This window comes from Lithobates pipiens, unplaced genomic scaffold (genome assembly GCF_037356315.1).
Source record: "Lithobates pipiens isolate NorthernLeopardFrog02 unplaced genomic scaffold, aLitPip1_a1.2 Scaffold_23, whole genome shotgun sequence".
In the NCBI taxonomy this organism is placed as follows: Eukaryota; Metazoa; Chordata; class Amphibia; order Anura; family Ranidae; genus Lithobates; species Lithobates pipiens.
The window spans coordinates 27032740-27060481 of record NW_027507785.1 but is presented as its reverse complement, the minus strand read 5'-3'; the positions used below and the strand labels follow the sequence as shown (position 1 = coordinate 27060481).

Sequence of the window (27742 nt, the reverse complement as noted above, 5' to 3'; positions counted from 1 at the left end):
CATATTTACACTAAAATGCAATAAAAAATTGTCATTTAAAAAATACTAAAAAAAATAAAATAAAAATGGCCCTTTAAGAGCTATGGGCGGAAGTGACATTTTGACGTCGCTTCTGCCCTGCAATGATATGGAGACGGGTGGGGGGGCCATTTTCCCCTTACTCGTTTCCATACTCGGCAAGGGTGAAGATCCGATTGCCTCCGCCGCTGCTGACGGCTCCTGTAAGCGGCGGAGGGTACCGGAGCAGGGTGGCGGCCCTCTCCCGCCGCCGATAAAAGTGATCTTGCGGCAAATCTGCCGCAGAGACCACTTTTATCTGAAACTGGACTGCCGGCCAAAGAAGAGCATACCGGGGTTATGGCAGCTAGCTACAGCCATAACAACGATATTCCTCTTCAAAGTACCGACATATATAACGACAGTGGGCGGTCCAAAAGTGTCACTTTTATTCCTATTATATTAATTAATAAATATATATGGTTAAAAAAAGAATGTCAATTACCCTTAAGCAAGTTTTTTTACTTTTACAGAATGTCTTACACAGAAGCAATAGAAATTCTACGGAAAGCTCCGGACACCTTCCGGCACAGCACAGAGGTGGGTGACGCTGAGAAAGGTTTGGTGATGCAGACTTGGCATAATGTTGGTTTCAAGTCAAAAAGTATTCCATTTCTACAAATTTGTATTATAAATGTTGTCGCATAAAGCGGGGCTGACATTATCCGGGTCACCGGGGGCCCCTTGGTGACCTGGAAAAGTCCCCTGGCTAGCTGGGACACTCTCCAGTTTATATGCCCCCAGGCACACGGCAAGCTTAGATAGAAAGCAGGACCCAGATTTCTGTGTGTTCTGCACCATGTGACCTGTCCTATTATATACAAGAAGTCGCCCTGGAACTTTAAATGAGGTAAGCACAGTTTAGCCACTAAGTAACAAGTAAATGCAGTAAAAAATATTTATTCAAAGATGGTATACATACATGGGTAATGTAAACAATTGCTGAGCCAACAAGATTGCACATGATAAAATTAATGAATGTCATACAGTATGCACAGGAATCAAAAGAACTGACGCGTTTCTGCAAGACTGTTGCTCGCTTCCTCAGGGGGAGATGCATGTTTGATGTATCCTAAAAATATATATATATATATATATATATATATATATATATATATATATATATATATATATATATATATATATATATATATATATATATATATATACAATATGTATATGTGATGAATATTTGATGTGACTGGTAAGAGGGGCCAGGGGAAAAAAAAAAAAAACTTACTCGCCAACCGATACAGCCAGAGAGTACCAATTGCTGGATTCCCCCAGGGGTGGCAGTGATGGATGCATGGTATGGGAGCTGAGGGGGAAAGGCCGACCACAACCAGGGGACAATCGGGCAGCAGACATGGCATGGGTGAAGGTAAATGGCCCTAGATGTCTCAGTATATGAATAGGTGAATATGAGCTGTAACACAAATGCACATCTCAATATCATCCCCTCGTATATAATATCTATAGTGTGAGAGTGTGTGTATGTATGTATGTACATATATGTGTGTGTGTGTGTGTGTGTACACACACACACACACACACACACACACACACACACACACACACATACATACACTATGTGTGTGTTTTTTACATATATCTGCAATCTCTTACAGGCTCCGTATCACACGGAGCAGCGGCTCAGCTCTGGTGCCCCCATAGCAAGCTGCTTGCTGTGGGGGCAGGAGGGAGGAGCCAGGGGCGCTGGTGAGGGACCCGAGAAGAGGATTGGTGAAAAACCTCTAGCACCAAAAGTGAGTACACCCCTAAGTGAAAATGTCCAAATTGGGCCCAAAGTGTCAATATTTTGTGTGGCCACCATTATTTTCCAGCACTGCCTTAACCCTCATGGGCATGGAGTTCACCAGAGCTTCACAGATTACCACTGGAGTCCTCTTCCACTCCTCCATGACGACATCAGCTGGTGGATGTTAGAGATTTTGCGCTCCTCCACCTTCTGTTTGAGGATGCCCCACAGATGCTTAATCGGGTTTCGATTTGGAGACATGCTTGGCCAGTCCATCACCTTTACCCTCAGCTTCTTTGGCAAGGCAGTGGCATCATGCTCTGCTTCAGTATGTCACAGTACATGTTGGTATTCATGATTCCCTCAATGAATTGTAGCTCCCCAGTGCTGGCAGCACTCATGCAGCCCGAGACTATGACACTCCCACCACCATGCTTGACTGCAGACAAGACACACTTGTCTTTGTACTCCTCACCTGGTTGCCGCCACACACACTTCACACCATCTGAACTAAATAAGTTTATCTTGGTCTCATCAGACCACAGGACATGGTTCCAGTAATCCATGTCCTTAGTCTGCTTGTCTTCAGCAAACTGTTTGTGGTCTTTCTTGTGCATCATCTTTAGAAGAGGCTTCCTTCTGGGACAACAGCCATGCAGACCAATTTGATGCAGTGTGCGGCGTATGGTCTGAGCACTGACAGGCTGACCCCCCCCCCCCCCCCTTCAACCTCTGCAGCAATGCTGGCAGCACTAATATGTCTATTTCCCAAAGACAACCTCTGGAAATGACACTGAGCACGTGCACTTAACTTCTTTGGTCGACCATGGCGAGGCCTGTTCTGAGTGGAACCTGTCCTGTTAAACCGATGTATGGTCTTGGCCATCGGGCTGCAGCTCAGTTTCAGGGTCTTGGCAATCATCTTATAGCCTAGGCCATCTTTATGTAGAGCAACAATTCTTTTTTTCAGATCCTCAGAGTTCTTTGCCATGAGGTGTCATGTTCAACTTCCAGTGACCAGTATGAGAGAGTGAGAGCGATAACACCAAATTTATCACACCTGCTCCCCATTCACACCTGAGACCTTGTTTTACTAATGAGTCACATGACACCGAGGGAGGGAAAACTGCTAATTGGGCACAATTTGGACATTTTCACTTAGGGGTGTGCTCACTTTTGTTACCAGCGGTTTAGACATTAATGGCTGTGTGTTGAGGGGACAGAAAATTGACACTGTTATACAAGCTGTACACTCACTACTTTACATTGTAGCAAAGTGTCATTTCTTCAGTGTTGTCACATGAAAAGATAGAATAAAATATTTACAAACATGTGAGGGGTGTACTCACTTTTGTGAGATACTGTACATCTACTTTTAATGTACTGCTATTCCTGGCCGCTGTGACCACCCGTGATAATGATGTCTCTTGTCCTGGACACATACATCCTTTGTGCCCGTTGCTTTATTTTTGGCGGCTTGTGATATTTTCATAATTTTGTCCCTCTATAAGACCTCCTTCTGTCCGGCATGGGACCGATGTTCTTTGTTTCCAATGATCTTTACTGAGAATTTTGAAAGAACAATTATAAGAACAAAGTTTACGTCTTGTACACATAAGGCACTTCCTATGGAGTGTTTCCTGGAAACTGATCTGTTACATAACATTTGCATGTTAAAGTCAACAGGAACCCAGTTATGATATAGAAAATGTAATTGCTGTTGCCGACTCTTCCCAATCCCTCCCTGAGCCAGCTGAGGAATTACTTGGAAAATCAGAAGAGATAGTAAGGAAGATGGAAAGAAACCATGAGAATACTTAAAGTAAAGCTAAACTAAGTCGATTCTTAAAGCAGAGTTCCATCCTGTATTAAAAAAAAAAAAAAAAGTCAGCAGCTACAAATACTGTAGCTGCTGACTTTTAATATAAGGACACTTACCTGTCCTGGAATCCTGCGATGTCGGAACCCCATCCGTTTCGTCCATCGGCTCTCGGGTGCAGGCGCCGGCGTTTCGTCAGATTAGGCGACCCGTCAGAATGTGTAACGGAAGGGACATTTCGTCGCCACCCTCTTGCTACACCCCGCACTCCTCCACAGTAAGGATACATTAAGAAGGTGGCAAGCGGACATCTTGTTACACCCACCGGAGTTTTGCATTTTGTGCTTATTTTTAACAGCAAACTGAGTTTATATAGTGAAATACAGTAGATAGAACTCAGTCTGGATGTTTAATTTTAAAAGCAGCGGCAAGCCCGCTGATCTCACATGTTTGCTAATCGGACAGAAGTTCTCTGCTTTTAGAATTCAACATCTAAACAGTCAAACAGAGTTCTAAGTACTGTATTTCACAATATAAACTCAGTTTATAGTTAATAAAAAAGTGTCAAATGAAAAATTCCAGTGGGTGTAACAAGATGTCCGCTTGCCCCCTATCCTTACTGTGGAGGAGTGTGGGGTGTAGCAAGATGGTGGCGACCAAACATCACTTCCATTACACATTCTGGCGGGCGTGTAAACAAACGGCATCCTTACTAAGGGAAACAGGAAGTGAGGCCTTGTGGCTTCACAACCTGTTTCCTACTGCGCATGCACGACGTGCGCTGCGCTTTCTGAATGGTCCCGCTGTCTTCTAGGAAGACGGCATGGGGAAGAGGGAGGGCCCTGAAATTACGTAGATCATAGCAATGGTTGTGCTGCGATCTTACCCAGAAGTGGGAGTGGGTGCCTGGTTTTGACATTTAATCCCTCCAAAAATGTGACGGTTGAAAGGAACACCGTTAACAATACAATCCTTAAGTGAATTTAACTGAAAGGGGGAGGGGACTGTGTAGGGGAGATGACAGATCGCTGTTCATGCCTCTGTATGAACAGACGATCAGTCTCTTCCCCCATCAGAGAACCGGAAACTGTGTGTTTACACACACACACATCCTGGTTCTCCATGTGCCAGCTGCGATCGCGGGAGCCCGGCGGTGATCGTGACCGCCGGGCACTCACATCGGCTCCGGGGGCGAGCAGCGCGGGCCCCTAGTGGCCGCAGGGCAAAGTGACGTAACATAACGTCGCTTCGCCCAGCCATTCTGCCGCAGTACAACTGCGGTGGCTGGTCGGCAAGTGGTTACGTGTAACCATATTGCTACACTTAGAGGCGCCTCTCTTCTCTTTTATACTCAGTTGTGACATGACACTACTTGTATATCAAGTCATCACTTGTATAGCAAGTCAAATTTTATTATAAAATTTTGCTTGTCTTACAAAACGCTCTCAAACCAAGTTACTCTCAAACCAAGGTTTTTCTGTACGTAAATCACGCCCGCAAATGTAAACCTAGACCTCCTCTGTAACTCTAAACTGCTAAATTTTAAAACATCGCCTATGGAGATTTTTAAGTACAAAATGGCATAAAACTATCCCCTATTTTGTAGATGCTATAACTTTTGGGCAAACCAATCAATAAACGCTAATTGCGATTTTATTTATTTTTACGAAAAATATGTAGAAGAATATGTATCAGCCTAAACTGAGGGAAAAAAAATGTTTTATATATTTTTGGGGGATATTTACTATACAAAAAAATGTAAAAATATTGCGTTTTGTTCAAAGTTGTTGCTATTTTTTGGTTTATAGCACAAAAAATAAAAAGCGCAGAGGTGCTCAAATACCACCAAATGAAAGCTCTATGGGGAAAAAAGGACGTCCATTTTGTTTGGGAGCCATGTTGCACAACTGCACAATTGTCAGTTAAAGCGACGCAGTGCCGAATCGCAAAAAAAACGCGCTCTGGTCTTTGGCCAGCCAAATAGTCCGGGGCTTAAGTGGTTAATGTGTTTTGCATTAAAGCAGCTAGTGCATTTGAAAAGGCTGCTAATGCACCACATCAGACTGAAGCTTGGAACTGCAACTTTTTTTGGTAATGAACCGCAATGTATGTACCTTGCCCCGCCGAGGCACCAGTGCATGCATGCTACGTTCATGTAATATGCTGATGTAAAATGAGTCCAGTATAATTTATCCAAGAACCGCTAGTAGAATGGCTTGAAATATTTTTACTATCTTCCCCAGACTTTTTTTACACCACAGAGGACAATCTAGTGTGGGGAGGGAGGTCTGCGCTGTGTGCCAATCAAGCTTTATCCCATTGCACAGTGCTGCAAAGCTATCCAGTTTTCAGGCCCTGGGTGCCATGTTGGGGGGCGTGTTTTTAGGGCAGTGGTTCCCAAATGTAGTCCTCTCCTTCCCCCCCCAACAGGTCATGTTTTCAGGATTTCCTTGACTGTGCACAGGGGCTTTAAATGTAAATGGTTTGGTATTGATGACCTCCTTTTTTAAAGGGAAATTCCTAAAACAATGCATGTTGGCAGTACTGGAGGACCTGGGTTGGGAAGCACTGGTTTAGGGAAAGGAAGAGAGAACATGGAAGATCTGCGGTTGGATGGGGCTTGTTCAATGTCCACCAGGGGACAGGCGACACAGGAAGGTACAAAGCTGCAGCAGGGAAATGGCAGTTTCACCCTTCTGCCTATGCAGTGCATACTCTAACAGAATATGCAAATATTTAGAAAGGTAAGAGCGCACATATCACATGTTTTATTCAACTGTCATTTGTGCTGCTTTGCTTTATACTAATAAAAGTGAAAGGGGTGAGGACGTGGGAGTGCATGCGTTTTTATTTTTTATTTTTTGTTATTTTTTTTTTTCATGATGAAATTTTCCATGATAAGGTTTAGTTTCCCCGTAATTGTTTTTCTCTCTGATGTTTTTGTATTTGAGAAAACAGCATTTCCCTTGCTCAGCACAGTAGGTGTGGAGGACAGGCTGACTCCCACAGAGTTATGGGGTTTAGAGTTGTATAAAGTCGGCCTTCCTATTAAAACCACTTATAGTTGTCTTCCGAGAATATCTTGTCATTGGTGTTTTTAGGAATCCTTTTGGGTTCCTTTTTTTTGTTGTCATATTTTACCCATAAACATGAGCTGGGACGTGTACTAATATGGAGAGTTTTCCGTCTCCTACATACCCCTTGTAGTCATATAGTTGGGAAACTTCATATTGCACCTTCGCTTCCAAGTCCCGGTGTCTCTGATATCGGGGACTCTTTCTGCCAGTAAGTCTGTTTTCAATTTTATTGCTAGCTTGCAATGGCTAACTAGTGCATGGCTAACTAAAGCATGGTCCGCCCTAATGATCTCTGATCAGCCCAATGTATAAACTTGAAAGGGGGCGTGGCCTAACTCCGGACGAAGATGGATGCCTAATCCCTGAGCTCCAGCACTCGGGAGAACAATCTACCTCAATCAGGGCTAATCCAAAGTCACCCACGCCAGGGATCAGCGGATCGGAGCTCCCCATCGCCTCAGGCACTAATGGAGCATCAGCAGCAGCCGCCAGTTAGCATCCCGGCGATGTTACGCACATCGCACGGAGAAGGCCCCAAAGCCGCGGCCTCGCCTAAGACATCCATGCCGCCCGGCGGCTCCACGACCATCGCGGACACCGCGAACGGAGCGAACGGACCACAGAGACAAGAATCTCTCCAGCCCCAATCGTTCAGCCTGGCAGACCTTCAGGCCAACCTTCAAGCTATGTCTATGGACATAAAAGCCTCCTTTTCCGCTGCCATCAATGAAATAAGAGCTGACATACAAGGCATAGCAGCAAGAACTGGAGCAATGGAGCAAGCCTCAGCCCATCAGGCAGAAGCAATAAGGCAAGTACAAAAAAACGCTGACATACATCTAAATCACATTATAGATATGCACCGCCGCATTGAAGATTTGGACAATAGGGGGAGGAGACACAATATTAGAATCAGAGGTGTCCCAGAAATGACTGATCAAAACCCAGTAGAGCAGACTGCTGCTGCACTATTTAATGACATCCTGGACAGACCCCCTGACTCCCCTATTGAATTTGAAAGGATCCACAGAGCTCTGCGGCCCAGAGGTAGAGATGATGATCCACCTAGAGACATAATTTGCTGCCTGGTCAATTTCCCTCTGAAGGAAGCGATTCTTAAAAAAGCGAGAGAAAAAGGCAGAATCATCTTTAATGGAAATGAAATCAAACTGTACCAAGACCTATCAAATATCACGCTGCAGCAACGCAAAGCCTTACGCCCGATCACAGAACAGCTGCGCACCAGAGGCATTCCATACAGGTGGAAATTCCCCTTTTGCCTATCTGCCACGTGGAGAGGCCACACAGCGCTGTTGCGCACACCAGAAGACCTACAGTCATTTGCCGAAGCCCTGGATCTCCCCAGAATTGAAGTACCGGACTGGTATAGCTCCTTCACACCGAGCGAATCGTGGATAGCGATTTCCAACAACCTCACTCCAAGAACCCAAAGAAATAGAGACCGTCGCCGCAGATCACCGTCTCCGCACTACAACAGAAGAAATGCTTTCCAAAGAAGTCCTGGAATCTCCCCACCCAGACGCAGAGACCGCATAGATCACCGAGATCACCGAGAACAAATGGACACTTGATCTCATACCCTCCATGATAAGTCAAACCTCTAGAAGTTCTCATAAAATGTGACTTTGCCTACTCTGCGCTTCTAATACCCTTTTCTGTTTTCTTTCTTCCTCCGCTCTGTTCTCACCTTTTTTTCTGATCACCTTTTTCCCCTTTGTATCCTGTCTTATAACTCCCTCCCTCCTGCAAAGAAGGACATTTCAAAGAAAACTTGGTAAGAGACTTTTTGAGAGGATTGAAGGGCAGGAGAGGGGTCACAAAAGAGTAAGAGGGATACATTTCCTCTATGCCTACCTGCTTTGATCCATACAGACCTGATATATGAATAGATAATCTCACAAAGTTAGCCTATTAGTACCCCTCATCCCCCCCAGTGCTGACATTTTGAGGCACTACAGTAATGAGCATCTTCTTTACTGTAACATAGTTTCTAAACATCCCTGATCAACCAAGTTGTAGATCACTTAATCATTCTTTAAAGATATGGTGCAATACCAAGGGAGGAGGGGGGGAAGGGGAGAATAGAGTGGGGAAGAGTAAAAAGTTAGAATTTAAAATTCTTCAAGTTAATTCAATGTTTTAACAGATAGTCTTGTTGTCGCTTTGACCGTAATTACAATTTGGGGTCAAGGTCGCAAAATGCCATTTTTCTGGCATTCTAAAGTTAACATACTTATTGTTCAGAACACAGCCTACTAGCTAGGTCTTTACATAATATAGATTGTTCGTATGTGTGTGTTCTCAATACCGTAGATATGTTTATCTTGGTAATAGAAATGAGTATAAGATGATCAAGATACATGCATTGTTGATGCGGGTTAAAATTGTTTAAAGTTCAGAATTCTTATAGAGTTGTTATTTATGGCGATAAGACTGAGGGAGATCTCCTCCCCCTCGGAAGGTCGACGGTATATATTTTAGACGTCAGATTGCAACCAATCTTTCACCCTCCTATTTTCCGTTAGGAGAGACACATTGTTGGTATACTGTTCTTAATACAAGGTACACCTGACACAAACCTCTCATAGGTTAGACAAAATGCCTCTTACCAAAGGCTAATCAACCGCTCCACTAGATTTTTGTAGACACTTGAAATACTTTATTGTCTCTTTCAAGCTATATGTCTTGGTACACCCTCACTGTTTCTGCCCTGTCGTGGCTCTTCATTTATACATTAAGGGCTAAAATACAGTAACCCACCCATGAAACTTTCTAATGGATAATAGGCCTAATACCAACCACTACCCTGGCCCAATTTATCAAGAAAACGCCCTAATCTAATTAAGCATTATCTCAATTGACTTCTCCCGAGTGCAGGAAGTTATTCCATAGCAAGAAGAGAAATCTTACAAAGAAAAAAGAAAGAAAGAAACTAACAACAGAGAAGAGGAAAAACTTCTTTCTTTTTAGTATACCGCTAATCATTTAGCAATCACAAGCATCCATTGAGCCCTGAGTAGTCCCCGTTCTCACACAAAGGGCAACCACCTTTGCTCTTTGAACAAACTGGATCCCTAATAGGGTAGACTAGCAGGTCTATCTCTACCCCCGGTCTAACCCCCTTCACTCATCCCTCCCCCCCACCCGTATCACCCTTTACCCCCCCCGTTTTTTTTTTTTTTTTTGGAAACATACCCATTCACCTAGAAGTATACACCCAAACTCTAAGATGACTAACTGTAAACAGAATACCACTCCACTAATGATCAAACTTCTCTCAATTAATGCCAAAGGACTTAACATACCTGAAAAAAGGACCAAACTACTCAACGAATTCCACAAACACAAAGCAAATATCATATGTATCCAAGAAACACATTTCAAAACCGAAAAATTCCCGAAATTACAAGACAAAAGATTCCCATTTGCCTACCATGCCACAAACCCCGAAGGGAAAACAAAAGGGGTCTCAATTTTGATTTCCAAACAGACATCATTCCAACTCCAAGACTCTATGACTGATCCTGGAGGCAGATTTATATTTCTAAAAGGTAAACTTGGCCACCACCCCATCACTATTGCAAATATATATGCTCCAAACTCTAAACAGGTAGCCTTTTTCCGTAAAATCAAAGACCTATTAACGACATTCGCGTCGGGTATTCTCATCCTAGGGGGAGACTTTAACATCCCGCTAAACCCCGCAATAGACACCTCGAGTGGAGCATCGAGCCTTCCATATAGAGCATTAAAACAAATTAAAATTCAGCTACAAAACCTTATGCTACACGACTCCTGGAGAACTCTCAATCCCCAAGCCAAGGACTTCACATTCTTTTCCAGCGTTCATCAAAAATATTCAAGAATAGATTACTTCTTTATGACACAATCAGACCTATCCCTCCTGACTAACAGTACTATCGAACCAATGACCATTTCAGATCATCACCCAATCACCATGACTCTAACCTTCCCAGAAAAAAACACTAGCACAAAAACATGGAGACTGAACACTTCCATATTGAAAGATCCCAAAGATATTTCAGAGTTTAATGAAACACTAAAAGATTACTTCGCACGTAATGATAACGGAGAAACCTCATCAATTACACAGTGGGAGGCACAGAAATGTGTTATTAGAGGAGAATTTATAAAAAAACTAGCCAAAATAAAGAAAGAAAAACAATCCAAAATAAATTCATTGATAGCGCTTATCCACAATCTTGAAACAACACATAAGAGAACTATTGCAATCTCAACATTTGAGGAGCTTACAAACGCGAGGAAACTACTCGCAGATGAGTTAAATATCAAAACCAAAAGGCAATATATCTTAAGACACAAGATATACTATGAGCAAGGAAACAAGAGTGGGAGACTGCTCGCTAAAGCAGTACAAAACAAAAAAATCTCAGCAACAATCCACCAAATAATGGACAAACAAGGTAAATTACAATCCTCGAATGTGGAGATTGCAAAACAATTCGAATTATATTATCAATCTCTTTATAATATCCCTTCCAATCCCAAGAGTCCGCTAAATTCAGACCTAAGAGCCAACCTTATCCAAGAATTTTTAAGTAAATATAGCCCACCCCGAATCTCAGACGCTACTGCCCAGAAACTTGAAGAACCGATCTCTGGCACGGAGTTAGACAAAGCTATAAAAGAAATGAAAATAGGGAAAGCCCCAGGCCCTGATGGATTACCCCTACAATATTACAAGACCTTCATCGAAATACTAAAACCTCAATTTCTGAAATCTTTTCAATCTCTACACTCCGAGAAACACCCCCCCAAACAACTACTAGAAGCCCATATAACTGTAATACCCAAGGAAGGCAAGGACATCACCCAGGTCACAAACTATAGGCCGATTCCTTAATTAACGTCGATGTAAAACTTTATGCGAAAATTTTAGCAAACAGAATACTACCTTTACTAACATCCCTAATTACCCTAGACCAAGTGGGCTTTATTCCTGGCAGAGAGGGAAGAGACAACACGACCAAAGCCTTAAACATTAGTCACTGGTTAACTTCAAAACAAAAACAAGGATTCTTTCTCTCCCTCGACGCAGAGAAGGCGTTCGATAGGGTGGCATGGGATTTCATAGATGCAGTATTGAACAATATAGGAATACTACCCCAAATGAGATCTTACATTAATGTATTATATTCCAATCCGACTGCACGAGTTCGTGTAAACAACCACCTATCGACGCCTTCAATCTACGAAATGGCACCCGACAAGGATGCCCACTCTCCCCACTCCTATTTGTCCTCACTCTAGAACCACTATTAAATAGAATCAGAGCAAATAATGACATTAAGGGAATAGAAATCCAAAATAACACCTACAAAGTTGCAGCATTCGCAGATGATATGCTACTCTTCCTATCGGAACCTCACACATCCTTGCCTAACCTCCTCAAAGACCTGGAACATTTCCATCTTCTTTCCAATCTAAAAATCAACCACTCCAAATCTAACGCTCTTAATATCACCTTGCAGCCAAGCTCTGTAGAACTCTGTAAGAAAAATCACCCATTTATCTGGGCTGAAAAGAGCATCACATATTTGGGCATCGAAATCCCCTCAGATTTAAAAAAACTATACCAATTAAACTATATACCCATTCTAAAAGAAACACGAGACGATCTGAGAAGATGGAACGCCCTAAACATCTCGTGGTTTGGTAGGGCCTCGCTAATAAAAATGACAATCTTACCCAGATACCTATACGTCATGCAAACTATCCCCATCAGAGTGCCACCATCCTTTTTTACAGCCTTTCGTAAAGCGTGCTCCATGTTTATATGGAGGCGCAAAAACCCCAGAATAAAGTTTGCCAGACTAAACCTTCCTAAACACAAGGGTGGTATAGCTCTCCCTGATCTTAGGAAATACCACCAAGCAACACTCTTATCCCGTATAGTAGACTGGAATATTCAACAAGCTGTTAAGGACTGGGTGACGCTAGAGCAATCTCAGTTTACCTCCCCAATTAAGTCGCTCCCGTGGATCCACCCTAAACACCACCCTAATCACATCAAAACGCACCCCCTAGTTGGACCCACGTTAGAAATTTTTCACAACACATTCAAATCCAAAATTCCCACCCCTTGGTATAGCCCTCTCACACCTCTGAGAAATAACCCTGACTTCCCACCAGGACTAGACAGAAACTTTCTTTCACTCAATTGGCCACATAAAGAAATCCTCGCCAAACATTTCTTCAAAAATGGGAAAATACTCTCTAGAGAAGACCTCCATGACATTATAACACCCTTCCAAATACCCCATTGGAACTATATTCAAATTAGACACTTCTTGACCAACAGACAGACAACACATCTTTGGACGAAACCCCCAATGACTGTTGAAGACCTTTGTATGAAGAAAGACCCACATACATATTATATCAATCATTTATAACTCACTATTTGAAGGGGCACCCGATTTGCCCATCAAAACATGTGAACATTGGGAAAGAGACCTTGATATCTCAATATCCGAAAAACAATGGGAAAAACTATATATTTACGCACACAAAGGGTCTCTAAATGTAGCTACCCAGGAATGTAGCTACAAAATCTTGTCCAGATGGTATAGGACCCCCTCTATTATACACAAGTTCTCCCCCACATCCTCAGAAAAATGCTGGAGATGCAAACAAGAAGAGGGCTCGATGCTCCATGTGTGGTGGTCCTGCCCCTTAATCCAGACCTTCTGGATGGAGGTTCACGAAACAATCAACAAAATCTCCCCAGAACACTTGATCTTTAACGCGGCACAATACCTCCTTCACTTGAATGACATCCCCAAGAAAATGTATCTGAAATCACTGCCAATGTTTATGGTCAACGCGGCACGTCATTGTATCCCCGTCCACTGGCGCTCCGAGGCCATTCCAACGAAAAAGGAATGGTTTCGGAGAATCAACAACATAGAGCAGATTGAAGAACTTATAAGTATATCTCAGGAAAAAATTACTAAATTCTTTGCAACCTGGCATGCATGGATAGAATATAAAAGCACTCAGGAATATAAATCAATTGTAAACCATTAGAAAATTACTTCTATAAGAGATAAACTCAGACAGAACTGAAATACATTTTGTAATTATAAGTACTTTTCTCACTGTACTGTTTCCCTCCCCCCCCCCCCCCCCCCCCCCATTCTCTTTTTTTTTTTTTCTTTTTTTTTTCTTTATCTTTTTTTTCTTTCCCCATTCTCACCCTACACCCCTCACCCTTCCCCCCCACCCCCTATACCTCCCCCCCTACATTGGGTACAGTTAGCCAAATTACCATTTGTCCTTCAGTATTATGATGGAATATTATGCTGATTTGTTCATATATATATATTGTACTATCTACATGAATATTTTTTTTTTATATAACTGTACTCTACTATTATCACATGTACAATATGTGACAGTATATGTTTGTCTACTATGTTGTATTTCATGCTCTGGTTCACTCAATAAAATTTGTGAAACAAAAAAAAAAAAAAAACTTGAAAACTCAGATCACCCCAATTCCTGCACCTTCACATCACCCCAATTCTTGCACTTTCACACCTCAGATCACCCCAATTCCTTCACCCTTCACATCATCCCACTTCCTGCACCTTCACCCCTCAGATCTCCCCAATTCCTTCACCCCTCAGATCTCCCTAATTCCTTCACCCCTCAGATCTCCCCAATTCCTTCACCCCTCAGATCTCCCCAATTCCTTCACCCCTCAGATCGCCACAATTCCTTCACCTTCACGCCTCAGATCTCCCCAATTCACACCCCATATCAGTCCCAATTCCTTACACCCCGACCCAATTTCTGCACCTTCACCCTTCACATCACCCCAATTCTTGCACTTTCACACCTCAGATCACCCAATTCCTGCATCTTCACACCTCAGATCACCCCAGTTCCTGTACCTTCACCCATCAGATCACCCCAATTCCTGCACCTTCACACCCCAGATCAGTCCCAATTCCTTACACCCGAACCCATTTTCTGCACCTTCATATCACCCCAATTCTTGCGCCTTCACACCTCAGATCTCCCTAATTCCTGCACCTTCACCCTTCAGATTTCACTAGTTCCTGCACCTTCACACCTCAGATCTCCCCAGTTCCTGCACCTTCTCACCCCATATCATTCCCAATTCCTTACACCCTGACCCAATTTCTGCAGCTTCACACTTCAGATCACCCCAATTCCTTCACCTTTATACCTCCGATCCCCCCAATTCCTGCACCTTTATGCCTCCGATCCCCCCAATTCCTGCACCTTTATGCCTCCGATCCCCCCAATTGCTGCACCTTCACGCCTCCGATCCCCCCAATTTCTGCACCTTCACGCCTCCGATCCCCCCAATTCCTGCACCTTCACGCCTCCGATCCCCCCCAATTCCTGCACCTTCACGCCTCCGATCCCCCCCCAATTCCTGCACCTTCACGCCTCCGATCCCCCCCCCAAATTCCTGCACCTTCACGCCTCCGATCCCCCTCAATTCCTGCACCTTCACGCCTCCGATCCCCCCAATTCCTGCACCTTCACGCCTCCGATCCCCCCCAATTCCTGCACCTTTACGCCTCCGATCCCCCCCCAATTTCTGCACCTTCACGCCTCCGATCCCCCCCAATTCCTGCACCTTCACGCCTCCGATCCCCCCCCCAATTCCTGCACCTTCACGCCTCCGATCCCCCCCCAATTCCTGCACCTTCACGCCTCCGATCCCCCCCCCAATTCCTGCACCTTCACGCCTCCGATCCCCCCCCAATTCCTGCACCTTCACGCCTCCGACCCCCCCCCCCAATTCCTGCACCTTCAAGCTATATAAGGCCTTAAGTATTACTCAACCGCAGCAGAGAAAAATCAGGACTCCCCTTTTCCACCAGACAGGGCTGTGCTGTGCGGTAGAGCTGTGTCAATATAAGGACTGTATGGACAGAAATACAAATCCTTTGGCATGTAAATGGCTCCCATGTATATTTTGTATGTGTATTTGGCTACCTGCTTGAAGTTCTGCTTAAGGTAATAAACTGATTTGCTTAATAGCTTCTGACAAGTATTATTATACAGGTTTTATATAGCGGTAGTTTATGCAACGCTTTACAACACGGGGCAAATAGTACAGTTACAATACAATTTAACACAGGAGGAATCAAAGGCCTGCTCATTACAGCTTCTAATCTAAGACATCTTAGCCAGGTGTAGTCAATGGCTCCCGGAACATGATGTCCATTGGCCAGCACATGTCGTCCATTGGCCAGTACATGTTGTCCAATGGCTCCCAGTGCGTGTCGCCCCAGTTGCTCCCAGTGCGTGTCGCCCCAGTTGCTCCCAGTGCGTGTCGCCCCAGTTGCTCCCAGTGCGTGTCGCCCCCGTTGCTCCCAGTGCGTGTCGCCCCCGTTGCTCCCAGTGCGTGTCGCCCCAGTTGCTCCCAGTGCGTGTCGTCCATTTGGCCAGTATATGTCACCCATTGGCTCCCAGTGCGTGTCGCCCCATTGGCTCCCAGTGCGTGTCGCCCCATTGGCTCCCAGTGCGTGTCGCCCCATTGGCTCCCAGTGCGTGTCGCCCCATTGGCTCCCAGTGCGCGTCGCCCAATTGGCTCCCAGTGCGCGTCGCCCAATTGGCTCCCAGTGCGCGTGGTCCATTGGCTCCCAGTGCGCGTGGTCCATTGGCTCCCAGTGCGTGTCGCCCATTGGCTCCCAGTGCGTGTCGCCCATTGATCTAAAGTTCTTTGTTTCAGGTCTAACTAATCTGGTGGTGAAATAAGGCTACTAAGCTTAAAATTGTTGATTATCAAAGTACAGAAATTCAAAAAATGTTATGTGAAAACGCAATGAAAAAACAAATAATTAAAACATTGTCTTCAGTTCAAACCCCATTCCAACATGATTGGCAAATCAAGAAAGGTATAATTGCATACTCATTGAAGCTCAGGGTAGGAGGCTACCACCACCCAAAGGGCATTCTTTTTTTTTTTTGGGGTTCCCAGGGTGCCATGAGACTGAAACTGTGTGGAGGCACCTCTAGGGATGTTACATAGCTACATCTATGATTGTAAGTACACACATAATTACATGTCAAGCCAATCAGTTCTGACAGCCTTGAATGCAGGATCTAAAAATGAAATTGCCGTAGCGCCAGATTTGTCCATTCATGCTGTTTAACATTGATGGGGAAATCTTTAGGTGGATGACCATCCTTGGACACCGGCCCATTACGGTAGAGCACCATTATGGTAAATACAGCCACGCCTCTATAATCTCCTACAGTATCCTTATTCTATTATTATTCTATCTATCCATATTCAGTATCTCCTACATACCCAATAAGATTTAAAGTCTGATCATAGACATAAGCTTTTCTTTTCTTTCTTCAAACTTAAGGGCCAGTTCCCACCAGAACGCAATGCGGGAAAGGCATGTTCTGTGCACATTTCCTGCACTGCAGGTGAACCCGCTGCCCTAGAAAAATCGGGCGGTGCAGCAGAGAAAACGGCTGAATATTGATCCATCTCTGGGCAGGCTGGTTGTACTGAAATCAGTCTATTGATCAACTTCAGTACAAGCAGCCTGACCTGTGTTTTTTTGTGCGATCTCTGCCAGCGACTTGCTGCATTCTGATTGTGGGTAAACCTCCCGCTGCCAGAATACAGTAGTGCAGCAGGAGGGATTCTCCCATTAACACTGACACTGTTGGTGGGTGGGGTGTATTGTGAAGAGCGATTTTCTCTTCTTCAACCCTATCGCATGCTTAAATCAGCAAAATGACATCTAATTACCGTAATTTATTTCTTTGTTATTTATTTACTTTATGGCTTATCTCACTACAGTCCTGATCTGTTTTGGATGTTCCTATAATCAAAAGTTGGTTCAAAGCCATTAAAAATTGGCTTTTAGTAGCCAGCATAAAGTTGGGCGTAATGCATTATTATCTGATTGTATGAGCTTTTTAAAGCAGTAGTAAACCGCATCAAAAAATAAAAATAAACTGCCCGGGGTCAGATTTTTTAATCTCTGCGTCTGTGCTACAGCCGAATGAAAGCTACAGCACTGACTTACATTGCCGGGACACCATCATATGACATCATCCATCCCCTTTGCTCGCTCCCCATGTGCCCCCCAGTGGGGCACACGCAGCGCACTCTGTGATCACCGAGTTAGTGAGACTCAGCTGATCACAGATTGGAGTAAGGGGCCAATCCCGCGCCCATCAGCTTTGTACAATTTACACCCGAACCTCCAAAATCAGACTGCGGTGGAGGAATATCTGGCAACTTCTGGAATGCCCAGCCTGGCGGCTACTGCACAGCAGGAATTGGAAAATCCAATCACATTGGAGGAGGTTAAAGAAGCGGTGAATTTGGCAAAGTTAGGGAAGGCCCCTGGCCCAGATGGTTTTACCACTCAATATTATAAGATGCTCTTTACTATTTTAGGACCTTATGTGGTTAAAATGTATAACGGATTGGGATATCTAGGTTTGTTTCATATGGAATCCCTGAAAGCGTTAATTACGATCTTGCATAAGGAAGGTAAGGATCCATCACAATGCGGGAGTTATAGACCGATATTCCTTTTTAAATGCGAATCTGAAGCTTTTTTTCTAAGATCTTGGTGATGCGGCTCCAACAGTACTTACCCTCCCTGGTCCATTTGGACCAAGTAGGGTTTGTCCAGACACGGGAAGCACAAGATAACACGATCAGGACCCTGAATCTAATACATATAGCTAACACTTCCAAAACTCCATCTTTATTCCTGGGAACAGATGCGGTGAAAGCTTTCGATTGTATCAATTTGTTTGCAGTGCTAAGACAAGTAGGAATGGGTAGTAATATGATTAGATGGATTTCAAGTATCTATACACAACCATCGGCTCAGGTTAAGGTGAATGGGGTGTTGTCTCAGCTTTTTAGAGTTACCAGTGGAACTAGACAGGGATGCCCACTGTCCCCAATAGTATTTGTTTTGTCATTAGAGCCCTTAATGTGTAGGATCCGGTCAAACCCAGATATAGGGGGTTTATCAATAGCAGGTATGAAGTATAAAACTTCGGTGTATGCAGATGATATGATGTTTTCATTGACTAATCCGATAGTATCCTTGCCTAACCTTCTTCAAGAAATAGAGACATATGGCTCAGTTTCAGACTTTAAGATCAACTTATCAAAATCGGAAGCAATGGGAGTTGGGATATTTAACATATTAGGAACACTGAAGGCAAGTTATACATTTAAATGGTCAGATCAAGCTTTGAAACACCTGGGAACTTTTATCCCAACAAACCTTCCCCATACATATGAAATGGATAAGAACTACAAACTAGTTCGAGGTTATCTGCTGCTATTTCCAATTAAAAAGTATAAATGTGCATGCACATTAGAAGTAAACACTCTCTGAGACACGTTCAGCTCAGGCTACTTCTAACTTCTGATTTATTTGTGGGCGGTGTTAATATTTTATACAGAAATATACGTCATTGCTATGTCAGTCTAATAGGTACATCTTATTGGTTACAATACAAGAGAAATGGAGAAACTTGATGCTTGAAGTTTGGTTGAAGCTGGTTTTCTTATCTCGAATGCATTCTTCTAACGCGGGGAATGTAGGGTATAGACGCCATCTTAACTCCGAACGGAGAGTCAATCTGTATACTACATAATAAGTAAGGAGCATAGGAACATGTATACACATAAGCAAATAGACATTTTCTGATTATCATTACGTACATTAGATTCCTTAACAGTCCCCCCTAAAATGGCTATTTTCTTCTGTCCCTCATCTAAAGGTCCTACTCACCTGACCCATTCTCCTCAGCAACTCTTTTTAAGCTGTATATAGAGTTAGGCAGCAACTAATTCACTACCCCCCTCGATACAGCTGGAGAAGGGCAATCAGGTGCTATCTATCCCTATAACCCTATAGGATTGTGAGATTTTGGATAGGGAGTGACTGTAGAGGAGTGAAGGGTTTGTCATTCTCCATCATAAGAGGGTCCTCTTCTTCTTGGTGGAGAGATGTAGGTGGGCTGTTGTCTACAGCCTTGCTCATTAACTTCTTTACGAAAGGTAGAATACAGCATACAATCAGGGCTAAAAGAACCAGGATTATTAGTACCGTTACCCCTATCTGGGCGAGCACCTTCTACCACCCACTCATCCAGCTAAAATATTGATCCCATGGGTCCGTAATACCAGAGTTCTTCTTCAACTCCAATGACAAATCTTCTAATTTCTTTATAGCTAAAGTTACTTTACCATTTGGGCTGGTATTATCAGGAATGTAGGTGCAAAAGATTCCCGTTTTTTTTTCTATGATTTTACAGACCCCTCCTTTCTCAGCTAACACCATGTCTAAGGCCATCCGGTTCTGGAATGTCATGTAGGAAGTGGGGCTAACTGGTCAGCAATTCCCTGGAGGGCATCTTTAGTGTAATTCACAAATCTTTGTTGGTTATAGTTTATGTAATTGATCCAATCTACATTCTTGTTCACATTTATTATGGGGATCAAAGACTCAAAACCAACTTTTACCTGATCCCTGGATTTGAATTCATCAGGGACCCCCCTTGGAACTCCTATAACATCTATGTACACATGAGGGTCAAAGCTTCCGGAGAGAGCTGCTCGCTTCCTCCTCTGACTGTGTGCTGGGTCAGTGTATGTATCAGGAGTATCTTCTGCTAGGATATGGAGGGGCATAATGACCTTTTCAAGGGCACATTCACCGGTCCAGATTCCCTCTAATCTGGTCCTATGTTTCAACCCACTGTCCCTCCCAGGAACCACAATTCTGGCCCCAGTAACTGTCCATAAAACACACATATATATCCTTACCATCGGGGATGTCACTGTACCAATGGTATTGCCATGAAAGAGTCAAATGGACAAGATACTATGTCACAGTAATCAAAGGTAAAGGTGGTCGCATGTGTACCTGAAGAGTTATACCAAAATTGTAATTATGTTATCATTTTTTGTGATGGCCACCTCCTGGGCCTCCCCCCTAGACCAAACAGGAAAAGGATATGCAGCATGGTCGTCATGAAGTGGGTGGGATCTTGTCCTCAGGGGTTGGAGCTTTCTTGCAGTGGGAGGCGTGTATTCAGGTGTTCTTCGACTGAGGTGGCTGTGGCCAGCAAAACTTGGAATGGAGCATCATATCTGGGTTCAAGAGAATGTTTTCTCACAAATTTCTTTACCAGCCGTCAATCTCCAGGCAGTAGTTGGTGTGTTCCTGTATCTAATTCAGGATCTGAAATGGAAGAAAACATCTGGACATGCATTTGGGTTAATTCTCATGATAATGCGGTTACATAATTAGTCAACACATCAGATTGTAACTGTTGGGGAAAGTAACAGCCAAGTCTGGGGGCTGAACCAAACAACATTTCATAAGGGGATAGGGCATGTTTCCCCCCGGGGAGTGTGTCTGACACTGAACAGGGCAATAGGCAAACTGTCTGGCCGACTCATGTTAGTGTTTTGGGCCATCTTTAACATCCTGTTTTTCTAGTGTCCCTTTCATCCTTTCTACCTTCCCGCTACTTTGAGTGTGGTAAGGGGTGTGTAGAGCCAGCTGAACCCCCAGTGCTGCCCTAATCTTTTGTAAGGGTTACTGTGAAGGCTGGGCCTGATCACTCTCTATCACCTCTGGGACCTCAAATTGAGTTTCTTAGCTGTGGTCCTGGCAGTCATGTCCACCTCCACTAGGGCGTATTCGAATCTGTCACTCCTTTGGCATTTGGGAGTGATCAATTTGTATCCTCTGGAAGGGGTATAGAGCTTTTGCCAGGTGCTTCTTCTGTGCCTTTTCTGTACATTCTGGGTTACATTTGTTGCAGATAGTGCATGATTTGCAGAAGTTGTTGGTCAATGTAACTCATAAGTTCATAAGAGTCTTTGTCAAGTGGGCATCTCCATTTGCCCATTGCACCATGGCTGGGTACATACTCCTGGGTAGACAAGGATTCTTGTTGCACTCGAATGGTCCATCTCTGAGAGTTGCTCCTCTCAGTTTTCCAGCTTTCCTTCTCATCCGGACTTGCTGCTTCCTGTAATTATTTCAGATAAACTCTGTCCACTGGGAGAGTCTGTAGGATAAGCATGGAGTGGTCGTCTTCTACCACCCTGCTGTCCACTTCCCGTGGACCACTGGCTGTCTGTTTGGCAGCTGAATCTGCTAGATTGCCTCGAGCTTCCTTCGAGTTGAGTTTGTCGTGTGCTTTACTTTTAGAATAGTCACTTGGGTCGGGAGAAGCAGGGCGTCCATCAAGTCCTTGATGGCTGAGCTATGTTTCACAGGTATTCCTGCAGCCGTCAGGAACCCTCTGTCCTTCCAGATAACACCAAAATCATGGGCAACGCTGAAAGCATATCTTGAGTCCATATGAATATTGGCTCTTTTTCCCTCTGCCAATTTACATGCTGTAGTAAGTGCTTACAGCTCTGCCACCTGTGCAGACATCACCGGCGGTAAGGTTTCAGTTTGGAGAACCGAGTTTTCAGTGGTGACCTGGATCCTGCAGGGGTATTTCACTCACGGTGGGGAGATGCGTGGTTTCCAGCCGCATTCGTTTGATGCAGTCTTGGGGTGACAAGTCAAGACTCAGTCATGGGGTGACAAGTCAAGACTCGACTCCTCCTTCTTTCCCCCCTCGAGAAGTGGAAGAAGGGTGGTAGGTTTCAGTGTTTGACAACGTAATAGAGTAATGCTGTCTAGAAGGTAGGAACACAGGAGTCTCAAGTGTCTGGCAGTGGACGGATGTTTCGGCTGGATCTTGGTTGAGTATGGGAGCAATGTCATGGGAGCAAGCAGAACGAGGCAGAGTCCGAGGACCAAGCCCGAAGTTTTGTCAAACAAGGCTTGTGCAGCAAAGACAGCTCGCAGACACGATGGGCCTCCTCTTGCTATCGCATCCAGCCGACAGGAATAATATCCTATAGGGCGTAGGCAGATGCCGTGTGATTGGGTGAGTACACCTGTAGCATGTCCCAGATGTTCGGATACAAAGGGCTTGAACGTTTTGTCGTAGTCTGGGAGCCCTAGCGCCAAAGATGGTGTGCTTGAAGGCCTCAAAGTTGGATATTGCTTCAGGAGACATCTGGAAGGGGTCTGCTTTCAGGGCATCATACAAAGCTTGCATCAGTAGGGAGCCTTTTGGAATCCATGCTCTGCAATAGGAAATTAGTCCAAGGAAGGAATGAAGGGGCTTCTGGCCTTGTGGCAGTGGGATGCCGGAGATTGCTTTCACCCTGTCTTCAGTGAGGTGTCTTGTCCCATGGGACAAGACGGTGTCCAAGAAAAATTACAGATGTTGAGCACCACTGCAATTTGGGCTTTGAGGCTTTGCAACCCTGTTTGGCAAGATAGCACAACTGGCTTTCTGAGGTGACTTCAACAGTGGGTAAGTCAGCTGCACAGTGGAGAAGGTCATCAACATATTGGAGGAGAATCACTTCCAGGTGATCCTCTTGTTATGTGTCAAGGATGATAGCCAAAGCGTTTGCAAACTAGCTTGGAGAGTTCTGTGCCCCTTTTGGCATAACTGTCTAGGTATGTTGCTGTCTTTTCGTGGGTGAATGCAAAAGGTACCAGCCGGAGGAGTGTGGGTGGACACTGAAGAGAGCGTTTGCATGGTCCACCACTGTGAGGTACTTTGCAGTCAGGGACACCCCCGCAAGTAGCTGGTTCTCTTTTAGGGGTTCTCTTCTTCCTAGAGAACAGAGATGTGTTGCATGGAGGTGCGCAGGGTATCGGGGCTCCATTTGACACGAGGGCCTTGGCATGCTTCAAAATAGCTGCAGATTGAGCTAACTTTAGGGGGGGGGGGGGCATTGTGGTTTCCGGGGCAATGATGCCTCTTTGAACTTGACTGAAACTGGTGGCACCTTTAAGTGACAGTTGTCTTCCGGTCCTGTGGATCATAGGCACGCAGGGATTCTGTCAAGTACTTCCTGCGGTATTGAACTTGGAGTTATTGCTCCATGAAGTGTCATCAGGAGAGGCAGAGAATACAAAGCAGATGAGTCTTCCAAGGATAGGGGAGTATGTAACTTCACCCCCCCTTCAGGTGTGAAAATGATTTACGCCTGTAGTCTGGACAGCACATCAGCTCCTAGTAGATTCAAGGGACATGTAGAGGACACCACAAATCTGGCAAGCAAATCAGGAAATGTCCCCACTTGGCATGGCACCCCATCCACTCCCACGCAGGAAACATCAATAGTGGAAAGGAAAGAATTATCAGGCAGGTCCTCAGCCCTCAACACACTCCTGGCTGCACTCATGTCAATGAGAAAAGTGGTAGGTTTTCCTTGTATAGGTAACGTGACCTTTGCTAGGGGTCCCCCAGTCTCATTTGAGGACACTGTCATAAGGGGTGACACGGGTTTGCCCATTTCCTAGCGTGAGTTGGGGCGTGGTGGTGGAGGTTCATGTCCACGTTGCCCTTCATGGGGATCCCTGTCTTGTCTCGGATGTCTTGGGGCTCTGCATGCTCTTCTGGTGTGACCCCGCTTCCCACAGTTGTAACAGATGATCTTTTGTAAGGTATTGGGCAGTGGTGGTGGACGAGTGTAGACGGGATCTTCGTCTTGTGTTACCATGAGGGGCGTTGTTTTTTTCCCCTTTTGGTTTTCTATCCCTCTGGCCACTAACAGTAAATCGGACATTTTCATTGAGCGATATTCAGGGCGGGCCACCATCAGGCTTTTTCTGATATCCTCTCTGAGTCCTGAGACAAAAGCAGATGATAACGTGTGTGTGTGTGTCTTTTCATAGAGGGAGAAGCCCAGATCATCAAAGGCCTGTATGAGTCTAGCATGATACTTCTCCACAGACTCCCCTTTATCTTGGGCAATATCTTGGACTGTGGTGGTCTGATCTGCCAATTTCTCCTTTGCCCAGTCGCAGAGTTGTGCACAGAACTCCAAGCCTGAGGTGTAGGAAGTGGCACTTGTCAGGCAGACATCATAGTAGGGCCGCCTGCATAACCGGCCAAAAGACATGTCCTGCTTTAATTTGGCATTGGCTGATCAAGTCTCTCCAGGTAGCTGAGTAAGTTTCTTGTATCTGCACTATCCTGCGGTAGAAGGGCATTGGCTGTTTCTCTGGGTCAGGCAGACTTGTCACTAAGGTTGCTGCTTGTGATGGGGTAAAAGCAACATACATCACCAGTGCCCCTTCTGGTAACCGAGACTGGTGTTGGGGGCGGGGGTTGAGAATGGGCACTGTTTCTTATGGTTGTCAGTATACGTTTGAGATCCTCTCGGAACTGTGAGTCCGGAGCCGGATTGGGGGTTAAATCAGCAGGTGGCCTTGCTGCCTGTTGTTGGTCTTCCCACTCGGACTCTTCATACATACCCAGCCTGTGAAGGTAGTGCTTCCATATTAGGGAAGACAGGTGTGTGGTAGGAACCATCCTGGTTTAAAATGGGAAGAACTTGGTATAGGCCATGGCTGGGATTACTGGGTGTACCAAGATGGCCGCCAGCAGGAAGTGCACTGGGCTGGGCAGAAAGTGAAGGCATGGGTGCACTAAGATGGCTGCCGGGTGGAGTTGTCACAGTGGGATTCCTAAACGCATACAATCTCAATTTTCCACCAATATTACATAAAGTGCGAGTTCTTTTGGAGAGATGGCAGAGAGGGTTCCACTCCTGGTTTGGGAGGTGTAATATTATTAAAATGAATATTCTGCCGAAATTTCTGTATTTATTTCAAGCACTACCCATTGCTATTAAGCACTATATATTATTTCAAACAAATACACTCCCTTCTTGCTAGATTTATTTGGGCAAATAAACACCCAAGGATTATCAGTTGACTATACCCAAACAAAACGGTGGACTAGCTGTACCAGACTTGTACAAATATTACCAAGCGGCTTTATTAAGCCGCCTGATTGATTGGAGTAGACATGGGGATGGGAAGATATGGCCCGGCCTGGAGCAGGCTCAGAGCAGTGCTTTACTGCAACCAGCCGCTTGGTGTTATAAAGACCTTTCGACTACTACGAAGGCACATCCCTTGATAGGACCCACCCTAAAGATGGGTTTGAGCTCTTCACTAAAGCCCCGTACACACGAGAGGACTTATGTCCGACAGACTTCCGAAGGAGTTCTGCCGGAGTTCCGACAGAGTTCTGACGGACTTTTCGACTGAGCGGACTTGGCCACACACAATCACACCAAACTCCGACGGATTTGAACGTGATGACGTACGACTGGACTCGAATAAGGAAGTTCATAGCCAGTAGCCAAGAGCTGCCCTAGCGTCGGTTTTAGTCCGTCGGAATAGCATACACACGAGCGAATTTTTCGGAGGGACCGGGTCCGGCGGAGTTCCGTCGGAAAAATTTGAAGCATGTTCCATTTTCTAAAGTCCGTCAGACTTTTGCGAATCAAAAGTCCGTTGCAGCCCACACACGATCGAATAGTCTGACGGAATCATTCCGTCGGACTTTGGATGTTGAAAAGTCCGCTCGTGTGTACGCGGCATAAGGGTAAACTTTAGGCAATAATCTCACCATTTTTTCCAATACTGGGGAATCCCCAGTTTAAACCAGATCTGAGGAAGGGAAAATTCATGGTACTGTTAGACCAAGGGATCTTCCGGGCCTCTCATTTTTTAGCAGGGGGAACATGGCCCACAATATTTTCATTGAAAAAGGGATCTTTGCCATATCATTTAGAATTTTGGCTGGTGGTACAGCTGAGACATTTCTTAAATACTTTAACCCTTTCATGACTAAGCCTATTTTTGGCATTTGGTGTTTACAAGTTAAAATCCATATTTTTTGCTAGAAAATTACTTGGAACCCCCAAACATTATATATATTTTTTTAGCAGAGACTCTAGAGAATAAAACGACGATTGTTGCAATATTTTATGTCACACAGTATTTGCGCAGCAGTGTTTTAAACGCAACTTTTTGGGAAAAGGGACACTTTCATGAATTAAAAAAAAACGAAACAGTAAAATTAGCCCAATTTTTTTGCATAATGTGAAAGATAATGTTACGCCGAGTAAATGGATACCAAACATGTCACACTTTATAATTGCACGCACTCGTGGGTTGACGACAAAGTACGGTACCTAAAAATCTCAATAGGCGACGCTTTAATTTTTTTGTTACGGTTACCAGGTTAGCGTTACAGAGGAGGTCTAGTGCTAGAATTATTGCTCTCGCTCTGGCGATCGCGGCGATACCTCACATGTGTGATGTGAACACCGTTTACATACGCGGACGCGACTTCCGTATGCGTTTTCTTTGCTTCGCAAGCTCGCGGGGACGGCGGGCGCTTTAAAATTTTTATTTTTTATTTTATTTATTTGAAAATGAATAAATTGTTTTTAAAAAAAATAAATAAAAAATTTGATCACTTTTATTGCTGTCACAAGGAATGTAAACATCCCTTGTGACAGTAATAGGTGGTGACAGGTACTCTTTATGGAGGGATGGGGGGGGGGTCTAAAAGACCCCCCATCCCTCCTTTACACTTCAATGTATTCAGATCGCCGAAAACAGCGATTCTGAATACTGTATATATTGGCCATTGGCAGCCGAGTAAACGGGAAGTGACGTCATGACGTCGCTTCCGTGTTTACTATTGGGAGGCTTGAAAGAAGCCGATTACGGCTTCGTTCCAGTTCCTCCCCAGCAGCCGGAGGTGTCGGAACGTGAATCGGTGCTCCCGCTCGATCGGGAGCACCGGTAACAGAGGCGGGAGGGGGGAACGTCCCCTCCGGCTCCTCCGGCACTACAGCCGAGCGGCTTTTAGCTGCTTCGGTTGTTATGGCTGGAAAGTCAATCGCCCGCTGAAAAACACGGTACCGGGATGATGCCTGCAGGTGCGGGCATCATCCCGGTATACCCCCCGGAAGCCGAGTACGCACATCTGCGTACGCTCGGCGGGAAGGGGTTAATCCCACCAAGTAGGTAAGAGCGCACTTTAACAATCTTTGAGGGATATTGTAATGCAAGCGGT

General features: G+C 44.7%; 1 protein-coding gene across 1 annotated transcript in view; it reads left to right on the top strand.

The window, feature by feature from the left end:
- NARS2 (asparaginyl-tRNA synthetase 2, mitochondrial) overlaps positions 1 to 27742 on the top strand; it is a 103353-nt gene that overhangs the window by 34395 nt on the left and 41216 nt on the right. Inside the window, exon 11 of the mRNA XM_077451380.1 lies at positions 531 to 597. Within this exon, the coding sequence (XP_077307506.1) occupies positions 531 to 597 (67 nt within the window). The remainder of the gene's footprint in view (positions 1 to 530; positions 598 to 27742) is intronic.